Source organism: Neofelis nebulosa, chromosome 18 (genome assembly GCF_028018385.1).
Source record: "Neofelis nebulosa isolate mNeoNeb1 chromosome 18, mNeoNeb1.pri, whole genome shotgun sequence".
Classification (NCBI taxonomy): Eukaryota; Metazoa; Chordata; class Mammalia; order Carnivora; family Felidae; genus Neofelis; species Neofelis nebulosa.
In genome coordinates, this window is record NC_080799.1 from 5,930,055 (window position 1) to 5,949,813 (window position 19,759).

At 52.3% G+C, this 19,759-nt stretch overlaps 1 protein-coding gene across 4 annotated transcripts; it reads right to left on the minus strand.

Annotated features, from left to right (window-relative positions):
- Positions 1-207: 207 nt before the first annotated feature.
- Positions 208-17,875, minus strand: TMEM130 (transmembrane protein 130). 4 transcript variants are annotated; one of them, XM_058710951.1, is made up of 8 exons: positions 17,563-17,875; positions 11,364-11,669; positions 9,618-9,777; positions 6,515-6,681; positions 5,802-5,886; positions 4,482-4,684; positions 1,917-2,029; positions 208-1,558 (listed from the first exon to the last, which is right to left on the minus strand). In XM_058710951.1, exons 1-8 carry the CDS (start codon positions 17,645-17,647, stop codon positions 1,370-1,372), a joined length of 1,308 nt encoding a protein of 435 aa, XP_058566934.1. In that variant the 5' UTR covers positions 17,648-17,875; the 3' UTR covers positions 208-1,369. The 4 variants fall into 4 exon arrangements, with proteins under 4 accessions (XP_058566934.1, XP_058566938.1, XP_058566936.1 ...); XM_058710955.1 differs by having other exon boundaries at positions 208-1,522; positions 17,563-17,874; XM_058710953.1 differs by lacking the exon at positions 17,563-17,875 and adding an exon at positions 17,093-17,216 and having other exon boundaries at positions 208-1,522.
- Between the last annotated feature and the right edge of the window lie 1,884 nt (positions 17,876-19,759).

Consider the following 19,759-nt stretch of genomic DNA (forward strand, 5'->3'; position numbering starts at 1 on the left):
ACCCGCCTCCACGAGACCCGCCTCAGAGTCCTGGTGGCTGTTTAAGGAAGACTAGTCAGCACAACTGACTGGTCCCCGACACCCCAGACAGCAGCTCCGTCCACACCTGCCAGAGAACACAGAGGGGATGCCCTGCTGCCACAAGGCCCAACCCCCTCCCCACCGCCCCCCCTGCACAGAAAAGAAAGGGACTCTGGCTGCCTGGCATATGCTTGGCTATTTGAGAACACACAAGCTTTATTCAGCAATAATGGCAGTATTTCATGAGAATGAGCTGGAAACAGCAGGAGTGCTGTTGTCTGCACAAAGTCTGACAGCAAAGATTACGGCAACGGGGTTTTGCCCCTGCAGCCCTGGCCCTGCCCCATACAGGGCCCACTTACTCCAGGCTCCTGCGCGGCTGTGCTGGGGCCTCATTGCAGCCTCTCTCTACAACTGCACCTGCCCTCTCCTCGTGCTCTCCCTCCGCGGGCCACTGCCCAGCCCCCTCGGGCTCCCTCCAGTCCTGCCTCCTCCTTCCCAAGGCCACGCAAGAACACCGTCTCCCACAGTGAACCCACGTCCCCACCAGCGTGCTCCTCCTTTGCTGTGAGGCCTCTTCCTCACTGGATGAAGGCGCTATTTTGAAAGCACTTCGCACTCACCAAGCGTTAGCCCTGCCCGCACCCAACCCAACAGCAAGCAGGCAGGAAATGGGACCCGGGAGCCACAGGGACAGTGCACAAAGGGAGGGACCGGGATGAGGAGCTGTGGGGGCCAAATGGAAAAAGTCAGATGTCATTTTGGTTCGAATTCAGGACCCAGAGAACATTAACTGATACAGAGGAAATCATCTGAGATGCCTGTGTGATGCATGTTGTGTGTGTGTGTGTGTGTGTGTGTGTGTGTGCACGCATGCACTTGTCTCCGTACATACGACCTTTTGTGACATAGCCTTAACCATTGGTGACCATCCACCTGGTTCTCTGACCTGGGCAGGGCCATCTGGGGGAGGGAAGCCCGAACCGCAGACGGACAGCCAAAGTGCCGACATGGGAAGGATGGGTGAGGGGCAGCCAGGCACGCCTGGGAGAGAGGAGGGACCCCGTCGAGTGTTGGGGGTCCTGCTTGGGGATCTTCAAAGGCAAGGGGGTGGGGTGGGGCTGACTGAGAGGGGCTTACAGCAGAGGCTGGACTGTACAGATGGGCTGATGGCAGGGGTGTGGGGCTGAGGTGGGGGGGGCCCATGGCGGCAGCTGGAACTACGGATGGATGGCCAGCAGGATGGACAGCCCCGCACACATGAACCCCTCTCCTCGGTGGCACACGCCACCCTGTCTGAAGCGCCCAGCGGGCAGTCAGTTAGCGCTGAGACGGGACTGGGGGCTGCTCACACAGTGTAAGTTTTGACGGATTTGTAGAGGGGCGGCAGGAGCCCATGGTTCTCGCGGACAACTTCCAGGTACTCAGATGGAGTCTCCAGCAGGAAGGGCCCACAGCACATCTGGCAGCAGCACCTGACCCCAGCAGGCGGCTCCGGGTTCTTGTCAGACATGGGGGAAAAGTCAAAATCAGCCACCTATGGTGAACAAAACCCCATGGGTCAATCACCCGCCTGCCGGACCCCCTTCAGGTGGCCTTATGAGCTCAGCTGCCTGGAGACACACAGTGCTTTCCCCGTGCCTTTGGCTTTTCTGCTCTCTGGGCCTCCCCGTGGTGGCTGCCCTCTCCCTTACCAGGGGCACAGCTGCTAGGAAAGGGGTGAGCACAGGAGTTAAGTCACATGGGAAAGAGCCAACTCAACTTGGCCCAGTCTGAGCGCCTCTTGGGCACATCCTCCCCAGCCCCAGGACCTCACTCTGACATCCAGACCCCCTCCGGGTCCCGTTCTCCAGTCGGAGCCTGGTGTCCCGGCCTCCACCCCCCTGAATACCCACCTCCACCATGTCCTTCTGATGAGCGGCATTCCGCAAGGTCATGTACATGATGAAGGCCAGCATCATGGTGATAAGTGTGGCGCACGGGAAAGCAAAGACAGCCGGCTGGATGCCTTGGAGTGAGAGAGGATGAGGTCATGGGTCTGGGGAGTTGGTGGAGAAGGCTCGCTCTCAGACCACAATGGGGCATAGGACAGTCAAACCCCACAGGAGCTATCTTTTCCTTATGTACATGCATTGAGAATCTCATCTAGGATTCTACAAAAACCAAGCTGGGGTGTGTGAGGGCGTTAAAATATGTCCACGTGGGGCACCGGGGTGGCTCAATCCGTTAAGCATCCAACTCTTCATTTTGGCTCAGGTCATGATCCCATGGTTCCTGAGTTCGAGCCCTATATAGGGCTCTGTGCTGACAGGGCGGAGCCTGCTCAGGATTCTTTCTCCTTCTCTCTCTGCCCATCCCCCACTCACACACGCATATGCACACACATGCGCTCTCTCAAAATAAGTAAATAAACTCTGGGGCGCCTGCGTGGCTCAGTCGGTTAAGCGTCCGACTTTGGCTCAGGTCATGATCTCACGGTTTGTGAGTTCGAGCCCCATGTCAGGCTCTGTGCTGACAGCTCACAGCCCGGAGCCTGCTTTAGATTCTATGTCTCCCTCTCTTTGCCCCTCCCATGCTCATGCTCTGTCTCTCAATAATAAATAAGCGCTAAAATTTTTTTTAAATAAATAAACTTTATTTTTTTAAAAGTTTATTTATTTCGAGAGAGACAGAGACAGCGTGAGTTGGGGAGGAGCAAAAAGAGACAGAAAATCCCAAGCAGGTTCCGTGCTGCCAACGCAGAGCCTGACGCGGGGCTCGAAACCACAAAGCCGTGAGATCGTGACCTGAGCTGAAACCAAGAGCCTGATGCTTTATCAACTGAGCCACTCAGGTGCCCCAATAAATAAACTTTAAAAAATAAAAATAACACGTGTCCACATATTACTTGACAGTCACTTTCAAGAGGTGTACCCTGAGTGTGGGCTGGACTCAATGGCTTGCTCCTACCGAACAGCACAGGACAGGAATGACGACTTCCCAGTCCAGGCCATAAAAGACACCGCAGCTGCCTCCTTGCTCTCTTGGGTGATGTGCACTGGGGATGGGAAGCCATGCTGTGAGGACACCCAAGCAGCCTCGTGACCTGTTTTTGCTTTCTCCCCTCCACCAGCCCTGGGCTCACTCACTGACCCTCCTGTCAGGAAACTGCACGGGGGAGCAGGGACAACCCAGTGTCTGCAGTTAGGCGGTCCTGGGTTCGAACCCTAGCTCTGACCAAGCTCTCTGACGCTAACACTGACCCATGAGGCTGCTTCGGGGACGCCATGAAGTGAGGGGCATGAATGTGTCAGGTGCACGGCAGGTGATCAGCAAGTATGGGTTCCCCTCACTCCTCCCCGACCCTGCCCCTTGGTATAGATGCCACAGTAAGGCATGAGGCTGTGCTTTCCAAGAAAAGGCAGCACTGATTACCCAGAATGCTATCTTCTCTGCACAATTCAGGGGGAGCCCAGGCACTCCGTGCCCAGGAGATCTGGGGGAGGCAGGGCCCAACACTTCTGACGATGGCCACAGGTCACAGAGTCTCTCCACAAGGCCAGCCAGGGCCCAGAGTGGAGCACGGCATCTGCCCAATGGCTCAGACAGGGACTGGGGAGACTGGAGGGGACAGTGGCAGCATCCGGGGCACTTGCCGGGCTGACCGTGGGGGCAAGTGCGGCTGGCAAGGTTTTTTGTGTACCCTAGAGGCTGGGACCTGGGTGGGCACCTGAAAGACCCTTCCTCAGGGTTCTGGCATCCACTTTCTCCTGTCTGTAAGGAAGTGCTTTTCTGGGGTCACGGAAAAGCCCCCCTGGAAAAGAAGGGTAGAACTTCACGCCGCCATTGGCCAATCCTGTGACTATAAGCCAGTGGCCGGGCCTGATATGACTCAGAGAAGAGCATTCGTTGCAGGGGAGATGGCCAGGGATCCTTACAAATGACAGGAACCTTTGTGAGTACCTCCCACTCCCCAGGAGAACCACAGCATCCTGAGGGTCTGAGGCTACCACTGGGGACGCTGGTTTTAATGGTGGCAACAGCGGCAGGATCGGGGAGATGGTGGAGGAGGGAGGCTTGTGATCGTGGTGGCTTATTTAGGGGAGCAGCATTCATGATGGGGACAGCGTGGCATTGGTAACATGTGGGAAGGACACGGTGGCGAGAGTGATGGCGGCAAGAGAGAGACAAAGCCGGGATGGTGCTGGACAGCATGGATCAATGGCACGTGGTCCAGACGGTGGGCATCCCAACTGGTGTGGGGGAGGGGAGGGGACTGCCGGCAGCAGCGAGGGTGGTGGTGGTTGAACCGCGGGGTGCTCTGGCCCTGGTGTTTGGGGGAGGTACAGGCACGGGCCAGGAGGTTCAGCGATGACTGTCACGTTGGTGGGTCAGCTGGAGGGAGCATACTGCTGGCGGTGGCAGGCTTGACTGTGTTGCGGCCTGGGTGGCACGGGAGCAGAGGACGAGGGGTCACTTACTGGAAGGCCACACCTGGATCCTGTGGTACTGATGCGTCTTGCTGATGACATTCTCGGCCCGGATGCTGAAGCAGTAGTCCCCGGGATCCCTGAAGGTGTGGGTCAGGTTGTAGGCCGTGCTGGCCACGGACACCGGGTGGCATTCCCCTTCTTCCAGCGGGAGGCACTCGGGCTTGAGACGCCAGCACACGGTCAGGGGAGGGCTGCGGGGAAATGGGGGTGTCTTTTCAGAAATGGCTCCGCAAAAGGGGCGCCTGGGTGGCTCAGTCGACTTTTGGTTCGCGTTCAGGTCACGATCTCGTGGTTCGTGGGTTCGAGCCCCACGTCAGGCTGACAGTGCGGAGCCCGCTCGGGATTCTCTCTCTCTCGCCCTCTCTCTCTTTCTCTCCCCCACCCCCCAAAATAAATAAAATAAAAAGTTAAAAATACGGCTCAGCAAGGAATGGGAGCACAGATCAAGTCTGAGAAAGGCCAGGCAGCCGTGAACTTCAGTGTACTTTTCAGGACAGAACACCTAGCTGTCCACTAGGTGGTCCTTCCTCTTTACACCTTCCAGACAAGGGAACATGACGGTACAGGTACATAAGATGGTCCCAGAGCCCAAGAGGATGCCAGGCTTAGTGAAGCAAACGGGGACAGGCTGGTAAAACACCCCCCCCCCGCCCCCTCAACCATCACATCTGCTGAGTCCGAGTAGCTCCCACCCCATTCTTCAAGGACCAAGCCCCTGCCCCCAAAGCTCCCGGAAAGCTCCAAAGACCAACTCCAGCCCCATGGCGCATCTTCCTCGTTCCTTGGTCACTTTGCTTGCTCCCCATCTAGACCTGCTTCCCGCCGTCATGTCCCTGGGTTAAGGGACAAGGGTCCTCAGAGGGCTGGGCCCCGGCCGCTGACCTCTGCAGCTCCGTCCACCCTTGTGCAGAGAACATGTCCAGCTTCTCTGTTGCTTACTACAAACTCGGCCCGAGGCTGTTCTTGCTGACGGCCAGGCCAGTTCCTACCCGGGACGGTCTGCTTTCTGAGGCCATGGAAGCACACCGAAGCCACACACAGAGGGCTTTTCACACGGCTGCTTCCACACCTGCCTTTGCCTCAACACCCACACCGCAGACAGCTCTAAAGGGCCCGTGCTCCCTCCCCGGGACCTCGGGTGTGGAGCCCTGCCCGCAGCTCCCCCATGGCTGCAGGGCAAGGTGGCATAAGGCTTCCCCGGCCCCTAAACCTGGGGCCCCTCAGGAGATGGAGCAGGCTCAGGGTCACCCATGGGAGAGTATGGGCAGGGCAATGCGTCACCCGCTGTCCACCGTGGGGTTCACTCACCTCCCCAGGAAGTTCAAGGTCACTGTCATCTTTTGGAAGGTCTGAATTAGGGTGGGCCCCAAGACCTGGATGCCTCGAAGGGTTTCTGAAAGGCAGAGAGGGGCCCCGTTAGACCCGGAGACTGAGGACAGCTGTCTCAGCGCTCCCACAGCTCGGGGCCGTGTGACCACCGCCTTGTCCTCCCCCAGGCTCTCCCTTCCAAGGGCAGGTGGGAGGTCTGTCCCGGGCGTGCTTGGGTCCTGCCTCCCCAACAGCAGCAGGTTCCAGAGCCTGCTCAGAGTGAGGACACTGGAGGAAGCAGGCGGAGCTCTGGGAACCAGGACCAAGGGCTGGCTCGGTGTAAGTGCCCCTCCCCCATCGCCTGGGCACCGTGGGGAAAGCACCTGGCCCATTAGCCTGCCCGGCAGCACACGGAGAAATCTGCCACAGGGGCCCAAGCGCCCCCTCTTGCCAGAGTCGGGGAGAGGCGGGTTGGGGTCTGGTGGCCACGTGACCTCCTCTGTGGCCTTCAGTGCCCTCTTAGAAGCGGGGATGATGACAGACCACGCAGAGGGGATGCCAGGGGAACAAGAACAGGGGGTGCACAGCCAAGCCCAATCCGGGGCCCGACCAGAGCCCCTCTGATCTGCGCCTGATCCAACCTTGGAAGGAGTGGTGCCCAGGGCTGCCCAAGGGGCCACGTGCTCAACCTGCACCAGCCCCCAGGGACGCACCCTGCAGCTTCAGGGAGGCAGAGAAATCTCCTGTCTTCTGCACGATGCCCTTCCCGGCATCCTGCGTTGCCTGTTCCCACTGTGCCACCACCTTGAGCTTCACGGTGAAGGTCCCAATGATCGAATAGTTGTAGTAGACCACTGCGTCTTCAGTCACCATCTGGGTGCTGTAAGGTGGCAGGAGGGAGACAACGGAAGTGACTCACGTGACCTCTCAGAGTCGGGGGTGTCTGCGGGGTGACAAGCTCAGCCCCCAATGCCTTGTGAGAAAACCACTGGTCATCACAGCAGCAGCCCCCAGAGCCACCAGGACGCAAGGTCAGCTGTGCTTGGGTCAAGTGGCTGCCTGTCATCCTCGTGGTTGTAAGTGACAGGTAGGAGAACTCCCAGCAACAAGTGCCTGTCACCTGCCAGGAAGTGCTCTGCCCCCTTCAGCCAGGAATCTAAAAGAGGCCCTGCATTAGAGACAAGGACAATCCTGGGAGGGAAAAAAAATATGAACTTTGGAGTTAAGACATACTTGGCTTTAAATCTCAATTCTAGATGTCTTATGTATAGAAATGTAAGCCTTACTTTTCTCATTGTAATAGAGAATCATACCTCCATGTAAAGTATATAAATTCCTGCAATTACCTGAATTACTTCAGAAGGAAGTCTAACAACAATAAAGAAAATCTTTGTGTTGATTTCTCAATGCTCTTTATATATGAAGTTTAACAAACCTTTACCTATTTTCCAAATATTTTCTCCCAGTTTAACCTTGTCTTTTGGTTTGATTTACTTCTTTCATACTCAGATATTAAATCTAGTGATGCCAAATCTAGCATTTTTTTCCTTTATAGTGTCTGCCTGTTTTTATTCTTACAAAATGCTTTCCCCACTGCCAAGTCATCCAATTGCAGGGGATCATCTACATTTCAATCTAGTCCTGGCTCATTATGTGTACTTTGTAATCTATCTGGAATTGCTCTTGTTAAGGATCAGATTGTTTTTCTTCCAAATAGTTAACCCACTGTCCTAATACCATTTATTAAATAAGTAATATGTCTTTACTCACTGGCTAGAAATACCACTGTTATAATATACTAGATGTGCATTTAAACTTCGATTTGTGGGGCGCCTGGGTGGCGCAGTCGGTTAAGCGTCCGACTTCAGCCAGGTCACGATCTCGCGGTCCGTGAGTTCGAGCCCCGCGTCAGGCTCTGGGCTGATGGCTCGGAGCCTGGAGCCTGTTTCCGATTCTGTGTCTCCCTCTCTCTCTGCCCCTGCCCCGTTCATGCTTTGTCTCTCTCTGTCCCAAAAATAAATAAAAAAACGTTGAAAAAAAAAAATTTAAAAAAAAAAAAACAAAAAAAAAAAACTTCGATTTGTGTCTGCCTTTTCCATTTTGTTCTACTGAACACACTTTTGTGATTTGTAGTTTTTAAAATACATTTGTGTATTTCTAATTCTTCTCCCCAACCCCATTCATCATTGTTCTGCTTTGATGATCTTTTTTTTCCTTCTGACAATATTCAGAAATTCTCTCTTAAAAGTCTTTTTGAGGTTCTAGGTATAATCTGTGGTTTTATCCACATAAATCCTACAATTTTAGGCTAAGTTCATTCTCTCAGCTTTTACAGTTTATAACTATTGTGAAAGATTTTTTCTATTGCCATCATATGGAAAGGCTATGATTTTCGTTTTGTAAGCACCCATATTACTAAAATCTCTTTTTAGTTCTAAGATTTTTTTAGTTGGGTCTCTTGTGTTTTCTAGGCCATCTGTGTGTGATGTTTTTGTCTCCTGCTTTACAATATTTATATCTCATTTCTTTTTCTTGTTTTATTTCATTGGCTAGTAAGAATGTTCAAATATAGTAACAATAGTAAATAAAGCATTTAATATTAAAAGAAATGCCCCTAATTAATATAGATGCTGTCCCCTGGTTTGAGACAGATGTTCTAGATGTTCTTTATGTTCTAAAACCACATATATGTTTATAACTATAAATATTTTTATATACATACACACGTATATATACATTTGTGTATACGAATATATGTACGTGTGTATATGTGTGTATTTACGCGCCAAATTTAGATGCACTGTAGAAGCTTTGTCACATTCCAGAAATTATACTTATTGGAATATTTATTGGATTTGCATCAAGCTTACAGGATAACTGGAAGGAAATGGGCATCTTTACAATATTAAGATTCAGCATCCTGGTCCTGGACATGATGTACATACGCATCTACTCAAATCTTTGATACCTCTTGGCACCCTATTGTTTTCTTCACATGGGATCTTGCCCATTTCCAGGTAAGTGTGTTCCTGTGTTTGTTTTATGAACTATTTTTGCTATAATTAGGAGGAGTCCCCACTTTGCTCTCTAATTGATTACTGTACATAAGAAAGCATGCTGGGCCTCTAAGTCTCGTGGGGGTGAGGAGTGGTGCGTGAGAAAGATTACTAAGCCTTCGATGAACTTGGAAAATTGGTCTGTTTCTCTGCCAGACTGAAAAATATCATAAGGAACGCCAAGAAGTGAAAGGCGGAAAAATATGGAATAGAGTGGGAAGGACCATCAGCCCGGGACTTGACGGGACCTAAGTGGAGTGAGGGGTCTCCACGGGGCACTCACCCTCACATGAGCTCAGGGTATCTGGGGGCTGGCTGCTGGAGCTGCTAGAGCTCAGTGCTTGACCCACTTCCTGACCTGCCTCCTCCAGCCTGGCTTGTTTGGAGAGAAGTCAGGAGAAATGAAGCTATAACACCCGAGTTCTAACACATGCATATAATCTCACATGCCATCACCCAGGTACGTCCTTCCAGAGTCAAATGGAGAAAAATTCTACTCTGACCTTTCTTAAAAGGCTGTCTGGAGGCACCAATGACCTCCTCTACTAGGTTGCAGGCACCTAGAAGGCAGGTCCTGTGACTAACTCACCACTGGTCCCCACACACCCCGAGCTTGATACAGAGCAGGTGTTGAAGGAATGTTTGGAGAGAGAGAGAGAATGGGTAGGTGAAGGTCAGAGAGTACAGAGCACTCTGCATGAGACAATGGGGCCACCACCCATAGGCCAAAACTTTGGGGCATCAAGAGGGAAGAGCATACCCATCTCCGAAGTCCCAGTTGTAGAGAAATGAGGCGGTCTTGAAGAAGTTGCTCGGGTCATGGAGGAGGAAGGAAACTTTAAGGACTGTCTTGGTGAGGTAAGAGCTGGGCCAGGGCAGGGAGGTGTTCTGGGAGACAACGAGGTTCCCCACGAGGAGCTCTGGGAGAGAGACCGAAGGTGGGTGAGTCCACCAAGGGAAGGGGAAGGCGGAGCCAGGGAGTGACCTCACATGCTAACTGGCAGGACAGCCTCTCCCTGCCCTGCCCTTCTGGCTGTCAGGGCTGGGTGGTGGCAGGAGAGGACGCTGCGGGTCCCTGAACACAGAGGCGCACGCCCCCCACATCATTGCCTCTGCTGCACGGACACTGGTGCAGACTCATGGCACACATCACATGCTCAGCGTTGCTCCTGCACCCCTTTCGCCAGGATCCTGAACTCTCTTAGCACAAAAGATGCCCAGGACCAGAAGGAAATGCGTAGGCTTTGAAAGAAGTTTTTGAGAGATATTTCAAATTATTAGAGTCTAGAAAAAAAATGAGCATGTCTACTGATTGGCTCTGTACCCAGTATGCTGGGCTGGGTAAGGACCACCGTTCTGTGTCTCTGTCTGTAAAAAAAAAAAAAAATTTAGGTACTCATTTTTTTTCAACCCAAAAGCAGAAAGTAAGGCGTGCCTGATAAAGCTCATTTGGAAAATGCAGAAAAGTAGAATGAAAACAAAAGAGACTGCCTATCATTAGGGCACCTGGGTGGCTCAGTTGGTTAAGTCTCCGACTTTGGCTTAAGTCATGATCTCACATTTTGTGAGTTCAGTTGAGCCCCACGTTGGGCCATGATCTCACGGTTTGTGAGACAGTCAAGCCTCACATTGGGATCTCTGCTGTCAGTGCAGAGCCTGCTTCGGATCCTGTCTCCGTCTCTCTCTGTCCCTCCCCCACTGGCGCAGGCTCGCTCTCGCTCTCTCTCTCTCTCTCAAAAATATAAACATTTAAGTAAAAAATAAAAAAAGAAACTGCCTATCATTCAAACACAACTATTGTTGATGTTTTGAAGAACTGCAAAGCATTTGTGCCTACGTTAATAGCTGGGGTATTACGTACACATGCATATATTAAACAGTTGATCAAATTGGCTATAGAAGTTTGCGCTTTGCTTTTTAAAATCTAATACCCACAAGTATTCCCCAGAACATTATCAGTTGTTTGGAAAGATCATTGTTATTCATTATACAAATTATATCCATATACTTAGCTAGTTCCCTTACGGCTGTATGCTTAGTTTGGCTAATGTTTTCTTCCGTTATTAGATATTACACACACCCCTGCCAGGAACATTTTTGTGCACAAAGCATTACCCAAATGGAAATGCATTTCCTGAAGACAAATATACTCCAAGAGAGCAGGGCCTTTTTGGAAGGAGAGAGCAGTGGTGGGGTAGGAAGGTGGGAGGAATGAGAACGGACAGACCAAAAGCTGAAATAGTGCATAACCATTGATACATATGAATCAGCTGCTCTCCAGAGGGCTGTGTTAATGTATGTACCCCTAGGAGCAACATTTGCTTTCAGTGTCCCTTGCAGCACAACCCTGCCAGCAGTGGGTATTGCCATTTTCTGATCCTCTGTTAACAAACACAGAAGGGACCATGAGTCTACTTTGGGTTTATGTATGTGATTACTGACCAGGCTGGATGTTTTCCTCTGCCCCAAATTTGAAGGCAAAGTAGCAAACAGAAAAGGTCCTCACCTGTGATGGGGAGGACAAGGAGGCTCCTCGCCACGGGCTGGCACATCCAGCAGTCGGCAGCGGTGACCCAGACGGAGACAGGGAAGTCCCCGGGCACGTTCCCCACGGCGTGGATGGTGGAGCTGAAAGCCTCGTCAGTCTTCCCCGTGAGCAGCAGTGGGGTATGGATCCAGTGGAAGCGGTAGACGCGGGTGTTGGAAGGCAGGACCAGGCTGCCATTTTCATTGGCCACCAGGCTGGCTGTGATGGTCACCTCCGCCCCTGTGGTGGCAGGGCCATCAGTGGTGAGGCGGAGTTCATATAGCCCTGGAAGCCCAGAGACAAAGACTATTTCAGGAGAGGTGTGACAAGGAACCCCACTGTCCCTGTCTGGGCTGGCTTCTATTATCCTATTCTACAAGTGGAGAAACTGAGGCCCAGGCAGCTCAAGTGACTTGCCCAAGGGTCATATGGCTAGTTCATTGTCAAGCTGGGATTCAAACCCAGGCCCAACTGACTCCATATATTTTCTTTTTATGCCAGCCAAGCAGGGCCTTCCAGAACACAGGCCTGACCCGGCCAGACTTATTTCTCAGCTGTGAAAATAACTGCCAATGTATGTCACAGGAGGGATTAGCTGCCAAAAAATGCCCTCTATTACCTGGTCTTTTGGACCAGACTACATGTCAAACAAAACTCCAATCTGAAACACAAAGCTGAGTCTGGACCCTGTAAGAGTCCTAATGCCTAGTGACAGAACAAGCCTTGGGACAAAGGTTCACTTTGATTCGAGCCAAGCCCTCTTCCATCGTGGTCGGTTTCTGAATCTGTAAAGGAAGAGGTTCTAGATCCGCACTGGCCACGCGTGGCTGTCTGAGTTTTGACTAAAGTGAAACAAAAGTTAAAGCCCACGTTCTCAGTCACGGTAGCCTCATTTCAAGCGCTCAACAGCCACGTGTGGCTAAGGGTCGCCATATTGGCACAGATACAGAATATCTTCATTATCACAGATGGTCTGACCGGACTGCATTGTTCCAAGCGACCTCTGGGATTTCTGCTGGGGACAATGCAGCAACTGTGTGACACCAGCAGTTGACTCCTTGGGGGACTTGAAATGAAATCCTGAGGATGCAGCTCTTACGGGGAACCTGGGAATTAGTCTTGCAGGATCCCAGCAGAGAACAGGGCCTTGAGCATATGGGACAGAGGTTGGGTAAGAGGGCTTTTAAGTAACACTCCCTTCCCAACTACCACATTGAAGGGAAGACTGCTTGTAAACTGAAAATAGAGAAAATTAAAAATTAAAAAATTTTATTAAAAATTAAAATAATTGGGGTACCTGGGTGGCTCAGTCAGTTAAGCATCCGAGTCTTGGTTTCGGCTCAGGTCATGATCTCACAGTTCATGAGTTCAAGCCCCGCATCAGGCTCTGCGCTGACAGCGTGGATCCTGCTTGGGATTCTCTCTCTTCCTCTCTCTCTCTCTGCCCCTCCCCTGCTCTCTCTCTCAAAATAAATAAATAAACTTAAAAAATTAAAATAACCAGTAACAATCACTGTTACCAAATTTGGGCATGTCCTACTTAAAAAAAAAAAATTATGCTTGTACTTTGGAATTACATGTTCCATTGTTTCCAATTCTGTATCATGGACATTTTCCGAAGTCATTATTCTTTGATTGCTTTACATAGCTGCACAACATTTTGTCATACAAGCAAGGTAAGATTTTTAAAATAAGGTTTCTTTCCATCATAAAAGTAATACGTACGTGTAAAGAATAGTAGACGTGTCCCATTATCCTACCTCCTAAGGACAACAGTTACAACCATACTGCTGTCCTCATGTCTGTTTTTGACGCACAGGAGTTTTTAAATTTTTTAAAATTTATTAAAAAAATTTTTTTTTAGTTTATTTATTTGAGAGAGACAGCTTGAGCAGGGGAGGGGGCAGAGAAAGAGAGAGGGAGAGAGAGAATCCCAAGCAGGTTCCGCACGTTAGCACAGAGCCCAATGTGGGACTCGAACATGCGGGAACATGCGGGGCTCAAACTCTTAAAATCGTGAGATCATGACCTGAGCCAAAACTGAGAGTCGGATGCTTAACTGACTGAGCTACCCAGGTGCCCCTAGAAGTTTTTAATTTATTTTAATTGAGACATAATCACACTCTGCACAAATTTTGAATTATTTTCTCATGTGTCATGTCTGTGGTTGCACTAATGTGAATTTCACTACTGGCATGAGAATCCATCAAGCAGGTGTATCTTTTTTTTTTCTTTTTTCAAGTAAACTCAACCCCCAGCATGGGGCTCGGACTCATGAGATCAAGAGTCTCATGCCCTACTGACTGAGCCAGTCAGGAGCCCCAAGCCTGTATAGTTTGATTCACAGAACCCTTCCCTCTTGTCAATAGCATTACTACTGTGTCTTAGTGACTATTTTCCTGTCATTTGTAAATTTCCTCTATAGGTGAGATTTCTGAAGGGCTCCAGGTTCGAGAGCGTCCAGCCTACGACAGCATACGCCTCACCAGAAGTGATGCAGAAGGAAGGCTGGAGGGGCTGCAAGGCTCACTCTGCTTATTTATTTCACTCACTCCCACCCACCTTCCTGGCCTCACGCACCTGCTCTCCTGGCTTTAAGCACCTCCTAAAAGAAACCAAGTAACAGACCTACTTTCTGGGCTCCAGACCTGCACTGAGCAAAAGAGTAGCTACTAGCCACAGGTAATTAAGTTTAAATTAATTTGATTACTTAAAACTAACCAATACTAAAAATTCAGTTCCTCAGTTGCATTAGCCACATTTCAAGTGCTTCATAGCCAGGGGTGGTTAGTAGCTACTCTTCTGGACAGCACAGACGTAGAATATTTCCTTCATCACAATGTTCCGTTGGAAGGTGCTGGCTCTAGACCGTCTGGAGTTCTCCCCTCCCCATTTTCTGCCATTGCTCTCTGTTGGGCCTGGAGGGACCAGCTGTCCCAGGAATCTACCCTAGGCCCTTGTTACTACCCCTTCCAGCCAGGCACATTTGCTTCCCCTTCATCACTACTAGCATTGCTGAAGGCCAGCATTACTGGCTTCATCCTTGGCCCTGGCCCTCGGCCTCCACTCCTTCCCCATCTCAGCATCATCCCTCCCACCCCCACCAACAACCTTCCTCCACGCTAATGTGTTTATGGACCAGCTTCAGTGTGGAGTCCAAATTCACATCTTGGCACATCCATGCTGGGGCCGGCCGCTTTAACTCTTACAGCTTCTCCCCCATGTTCTGTCCTTCCTAGCCTCAGGGTCTTTGCACATGCTGTCCTCACTGCCCTTCTCCACCTACATGTCAGGGGATATAACCTCTTCCAGGAAGCCTTCCCGCAACCCCTCACCCCCTCAGTGCTCTCTGAACAGTTTGAGCACTCAGTGGTCCCAACCCTGAGTTGGCATGAAGGTTTCTTTGTCTCCTTTGGCAGGTGCACCACAAGCTCGAGGGTACGGGTTATCCTCATCTCCCCATGTGCCTAACAAAGTGCTTGGCACATAGTAGGTGTTCAACACTGCTGCTGACCATGGCACCTGGAGAGAAGAGTGTGGCTGAGGGACCAGCCCACCTAGCAGTGCCCCAGGAGAACATTCACCCAGGTGGTACTGACTGAGCCCCTTGCCTTGTGCCCCACAAGTGCTGGGAAGGACCCAGAAGTACAGGACACACTTCCTGCCCTCAGGGAGCTCATGAGAGACCCGCTAGACTCAGCAAATCTGGGACAAGAGCGAGTGTGAGTCCTCAGTGGCATCCCATTTGCCTTGTGGCCGCACTACCTGCCCCCACCAGGGACTCCTGCTCCAGCCTTTCCCCTCGTCCATGTCACATATTCCCTGTTCTGAATCCCCTTCCCCAGAGCCATATTTTGGACTGTACGCTCATTTGGACTAGCACTGAAAACGGGACCTGTGGTGTCTTAATCCCAAAGAGTTCCAGATGCTATGGCAGAAATTCCTGCAAGAAAATACAGTGTGTATTTTACACTGAGGGAAAGGAGTGCATTGAGGTCCCCATGGAACTACCTGGAGTCACCAAGCAGATCCGTACCCACCACCCCCTCCCCTGGGCTGAGTTCTCTTCTCCCTCCCTTTGGCTGCCAGGCTTCACAGAAAGACCATCTCCTCCCTTCTCCCTCTTGCTCCAGCCCCCACCCCCCCACCCCAGGCGAGGAGTGTGGGCCAGAGCGAGGCTGGCAGGTGGCAGGGACATTCGGCTGCATGCTAATGGCCATCCAGCATCTGCAACGAGACTGGAGACAGGCGCATGTCAGCGCTACGCAGATCCGTTGCCAGGGGAATAGAACTCACTAGAGAGCAGACTGACTGGCTGGGAGGAGGGATGGGTGGGGGCGGGGAAGGGCTGTGGCTACAGACACTGGCCCAGCTCCTAAGAGCCCCCACACCTGTCCAGACAGAAGGAGGCTCCAAGGACATTTTTTCTCAAGCTTTTTTTTTTTTTTTTTTTTTTAAAGCAGATGTTTCACGCCCCTGGTGATGCTGCTCCTCTCTGTCAGGGCTCTCGGAAGGGCGCAGGGCATCCAAGTGGACCGTGAAGGCTGTGCCACTTGTGGCTGATGGAACCAAGCCCGAGTCCTATCGCCCTCCCCATCTAAACCCATCTTTTCAGGTTGGGGAGCCCAGGCGACATGGCCTTGGAGTACAGAACAGCTAAGGCAGGGGCTGAGGGGGCTCCACGGGTGCACTGAGTGGCCCAGAGCTGAAAGGGTCAAAGCACAAAGCAAAGTGGCCACTGCCAGGAAGCCTGACCCACAGAAGCAACACTCACTCACTAGCAGGTCCCCAGGGCTTCCACTTGGAGCGCATTTTCCCTGACGACACAGCATGTGGGAACCTGGAACGTTCTAGAAAATGGCTACGTCAGTTCTTTCACACTGCCCATGTAGGTAGCCTCAAACACTTCCCAGGGTACGTCTGAAATCTGAACATAACCTGGAATTAATGAATGATCCAGGACAAGGACTCTGGCCTACGCCTCTCGTGTGGGAGGCACCTGGTGCGGGCTGACCCAGACCCCAGGAAGAATGGAAAGGGCTTCCAAGTCTCTCTGCTTTTCCTGTGGGAGAAGGTATGCTCCCCAACCTCATTCCCGGCTCTCTGGCTCACATCACGAATAGGCCAGGCTGGAAACCACACATGATCTCCAAAAAATTAATTTACTTTTTCTTTCTTTCTTTTTTTTTTTTTTTTTAGAATTTTGGCCACCATTGATCACTTCTGAACACAGGTAAACCCAATGGACAGGAGACCCCGTCTCTCTGTGAATTTCCAGGAGGGAAGCAGGTAATCCTGACCAAACATAATTCCCACAAAATTCTATTTTCATCCCTAAGATGCAGGTTTTTATTTTACCTTGGGGCTTTTCTTTCACAATTTTGATTAAATCTCTTCCTCTTTCTACCGTTATTGGAGGGGGGGGCGCGTAATGAAAACTGTTGGATATTTAACACAAACACATCCCCAGAGCTGTCCACACCCCAACAACTCTCCAATCCGGGTCCTTTTGTTGTCACCAAAATGTGGCAGAAAGGTTAATGCTGGCCTTCTGGCGGTGGGGTTGGGGGGAGCACCCAGCAGAACCTGTTAGCTTGGGGTCCATTTTGGAAACCATTCCAAAGACGAAATGGCAGACTGGTCTCTTGGACTCTAAAATCGCAACCTCGCCAAAGTCTTCCTCGAGCGGGGATTGGGGGGGGGGGTACCTCTCCAGATAAGGCGACATTTAAAGGCGCTGCTCCGGGGCAACCTGCCCGCGCTCCCTGGGGGGCTGTGGCGTGATGACCGACCCGCACACTCCCGGTGTCCCCGCATCGTCCTCCTCACCGCTCCCCCCCCCCCCCCCCCCAGCGGCTGCGAGGTCCCCAGCCATCCCCCCGGATGCACCGGCCACCGCGCGCGGTTCCCAGGGCAGGGGCGATCCGGAGGTGGCAGCGGGAACCGAGGAGCACGGGGAGACCCCTCGAGTGCCGGGACGACGTCTGGGGAGAAGGATGGAGGGAGAGATGAGAGGGCTTCGAGGGGCCGGCTGGCCACGCTCTCCTCCGCAGCGCGCTGCGGAGGTCTCCCGGGAGGAAGGAGGCGCGCGCAGAGCGCACGGCGCCACCTCCGCGGCCGCGGCTGGAGCGCCCGCCGGAGACCGCTCCGGGGCCCAGCGGAGGGCGCGGCGCCTTACCTGCGGCCACCCCAGCCGGGGCCAAGGGCAGGAGGCAGGCGAGCCAGAGGACGCGGCTGAGGCGCGGCCAGAGGGCCGGGGCCATGGCTGCGCCGGGAGCGGCAGGAGCGCCGAGGGGACGCGGCAGGCTCGGCGGCGGCCGCTCCTCGGGGCGCGCGGGGCGGGCTGCGCGGGGAGATGCGGGCGCGGCGCTCGCTCGTCCTCGCCTCGCGACGCTGTGTCGCTGCGCGCCGCCGCCGCCCACAGCCAGCCGCGCCGACCCCGGCCCGCGTCAGCCGCGCCGCGCCCCCTCCCCGCGTCCCTCCCTCCTCTCGCCGCACCCCCTTCGGTCCGCACGAGCCCCCGCCTCCCCGAGTCCGCGCTCCCGTCGCCTGCGCCGCCTCCCCCTCCCCTCCCCTCTTCTCCCTCTACTCCTCTCCTCCCCACGATCCTCCCCACGATCCTCCCCACGATCCTCCCCTCCTCTCAGCGCCCCGCGTCCGCCGGCTCTGACTCAGCGTCCCCTGAGGCGCGCGCACCGCTGCAAAGCCGCGCGCAGGCCCCTTTCGGTTCTTCTCCAGGTGCCATTTTCCCTCTTGACGCACACGATTTGGAGATGCGGCTCCTCGATCACTTGGAGCTCTCACTGTGTGCCAGGCCCTGGGAGAAGGGCCTGCAAACGCCTCATATCCTCCCGGAGAGAGGGGCTCAGGTGCCCACCGTGAGACATGACGTTCCTCTCTGTGCTTGCTGTAAAATGGGCTCGTGCTCACACCAGGGCCCTAGCTGTCACTGAGGGCCTTGTGACACTCAGAGAACTGCAAGGAGGAGTGACCAGGCCCCTCCTTGGACACGCCTTGGCCTAGGCAGGCGCTTCCACCTGCCTTAACGGAGCGGAACATGTCTTTCCTTCTGGAAGGTGGCTCTGCCTGCCTGTCTGGCCTTCAAGACTGGACACTGGTTACCAGGATCCCTGTCTCAGCTCTGCCTTTGCTTTCCTCTGTACTCGGGCAAGGGATCCCACCCAGAGGGGGTGGGGGTGGGGGTTGGATGGCCCCTCTGGCCTGGTGGGCACTGATGGGCCACTACTTGAATTGCAGCATGGGAGTGAAGGCACCTATAGGTATGGCCTCTGTCTCTGTGACAGCTGTGGTCCCCACTGAGGATGGGCCCGCTGGCCACACTGCCATCTCACCTTGATGGAGGGGGAACAGATTGGAGTGAGCTCTCCTTCCCCCATAAAGTTAAAAATGCTAGTAGGTGTCACTCCACAGAAGCATCAGTCACCAGCATGGGGACAGTACCAGGCCTAGGAACTGGGAGACTTTGGATCCTTCCTGAGAGTTATGTGACCTTGGGAAAGTCACTTCCTCTCAGTGCCTCACTTTCCTTTTCTTGAAAACGGAAATACTCCCTATGACATATGTTGCCAGGATTAACTGAGTTAATGCTTAGAACAGTGCTTTGGACATTGCACTCAATCAGTGTTGGCTGTCATCATGAGAATTGCTTACAGACCTGGGAAAGTTGTGCTTGTCCATCAGGAACTGAGAAGAAAATTGTGCTTGGAAAAAAAAGTTTGTTAAGGTTAGAAACTGAGATTCAGATATTTAACTATTTAACATTATTCAAAGATCTGGTTATTAGTTTCTTTTAAAACAAACTAAATGCAGGGGCTCCAAGCTGGCTCAGTGGGTAGAGTGTATGACTCTTGACCTTAGGGTTGTTAAGTTTGAGCCCCATGTTGGGTGTAGAGATTATTTAAAAATAAAGTCTTTAAAAATCTTTTTAAATAAATGAACTAAATGCAGAAAACAAAATAATAAGATTTTTTTATGTGTATCTGTATTGCATTGAATAATGTTACAGTAGTCACACATAGTCGTATCTATGTCACAGAAGCCAAATGCAAGGCCACCCTGAAACTGATACTCAGACTGTGAGGCTATTGGGGGAAAATACAGTATTATGAGACAGTGAATGAGAGGTGGAAGGAACAGTGGTTTTCTTATATTGGATCTTAAGAAGATTCTCTCTGAGGAGGTAACATTTGAGCTGGTCAAGGATGACAAAGAGCCAGCTTTGTGCCTCTGAGGCACAAAGGTGGGCATGATGCATAGTAAGGCAGGCCACCGTGGCTAGAATATGAAGAATGAGGTTGGGAGGTACATAGGGCCAGGGAATGAAGATGAGCTAAAAAGACTTTGGAGGGTTTTAA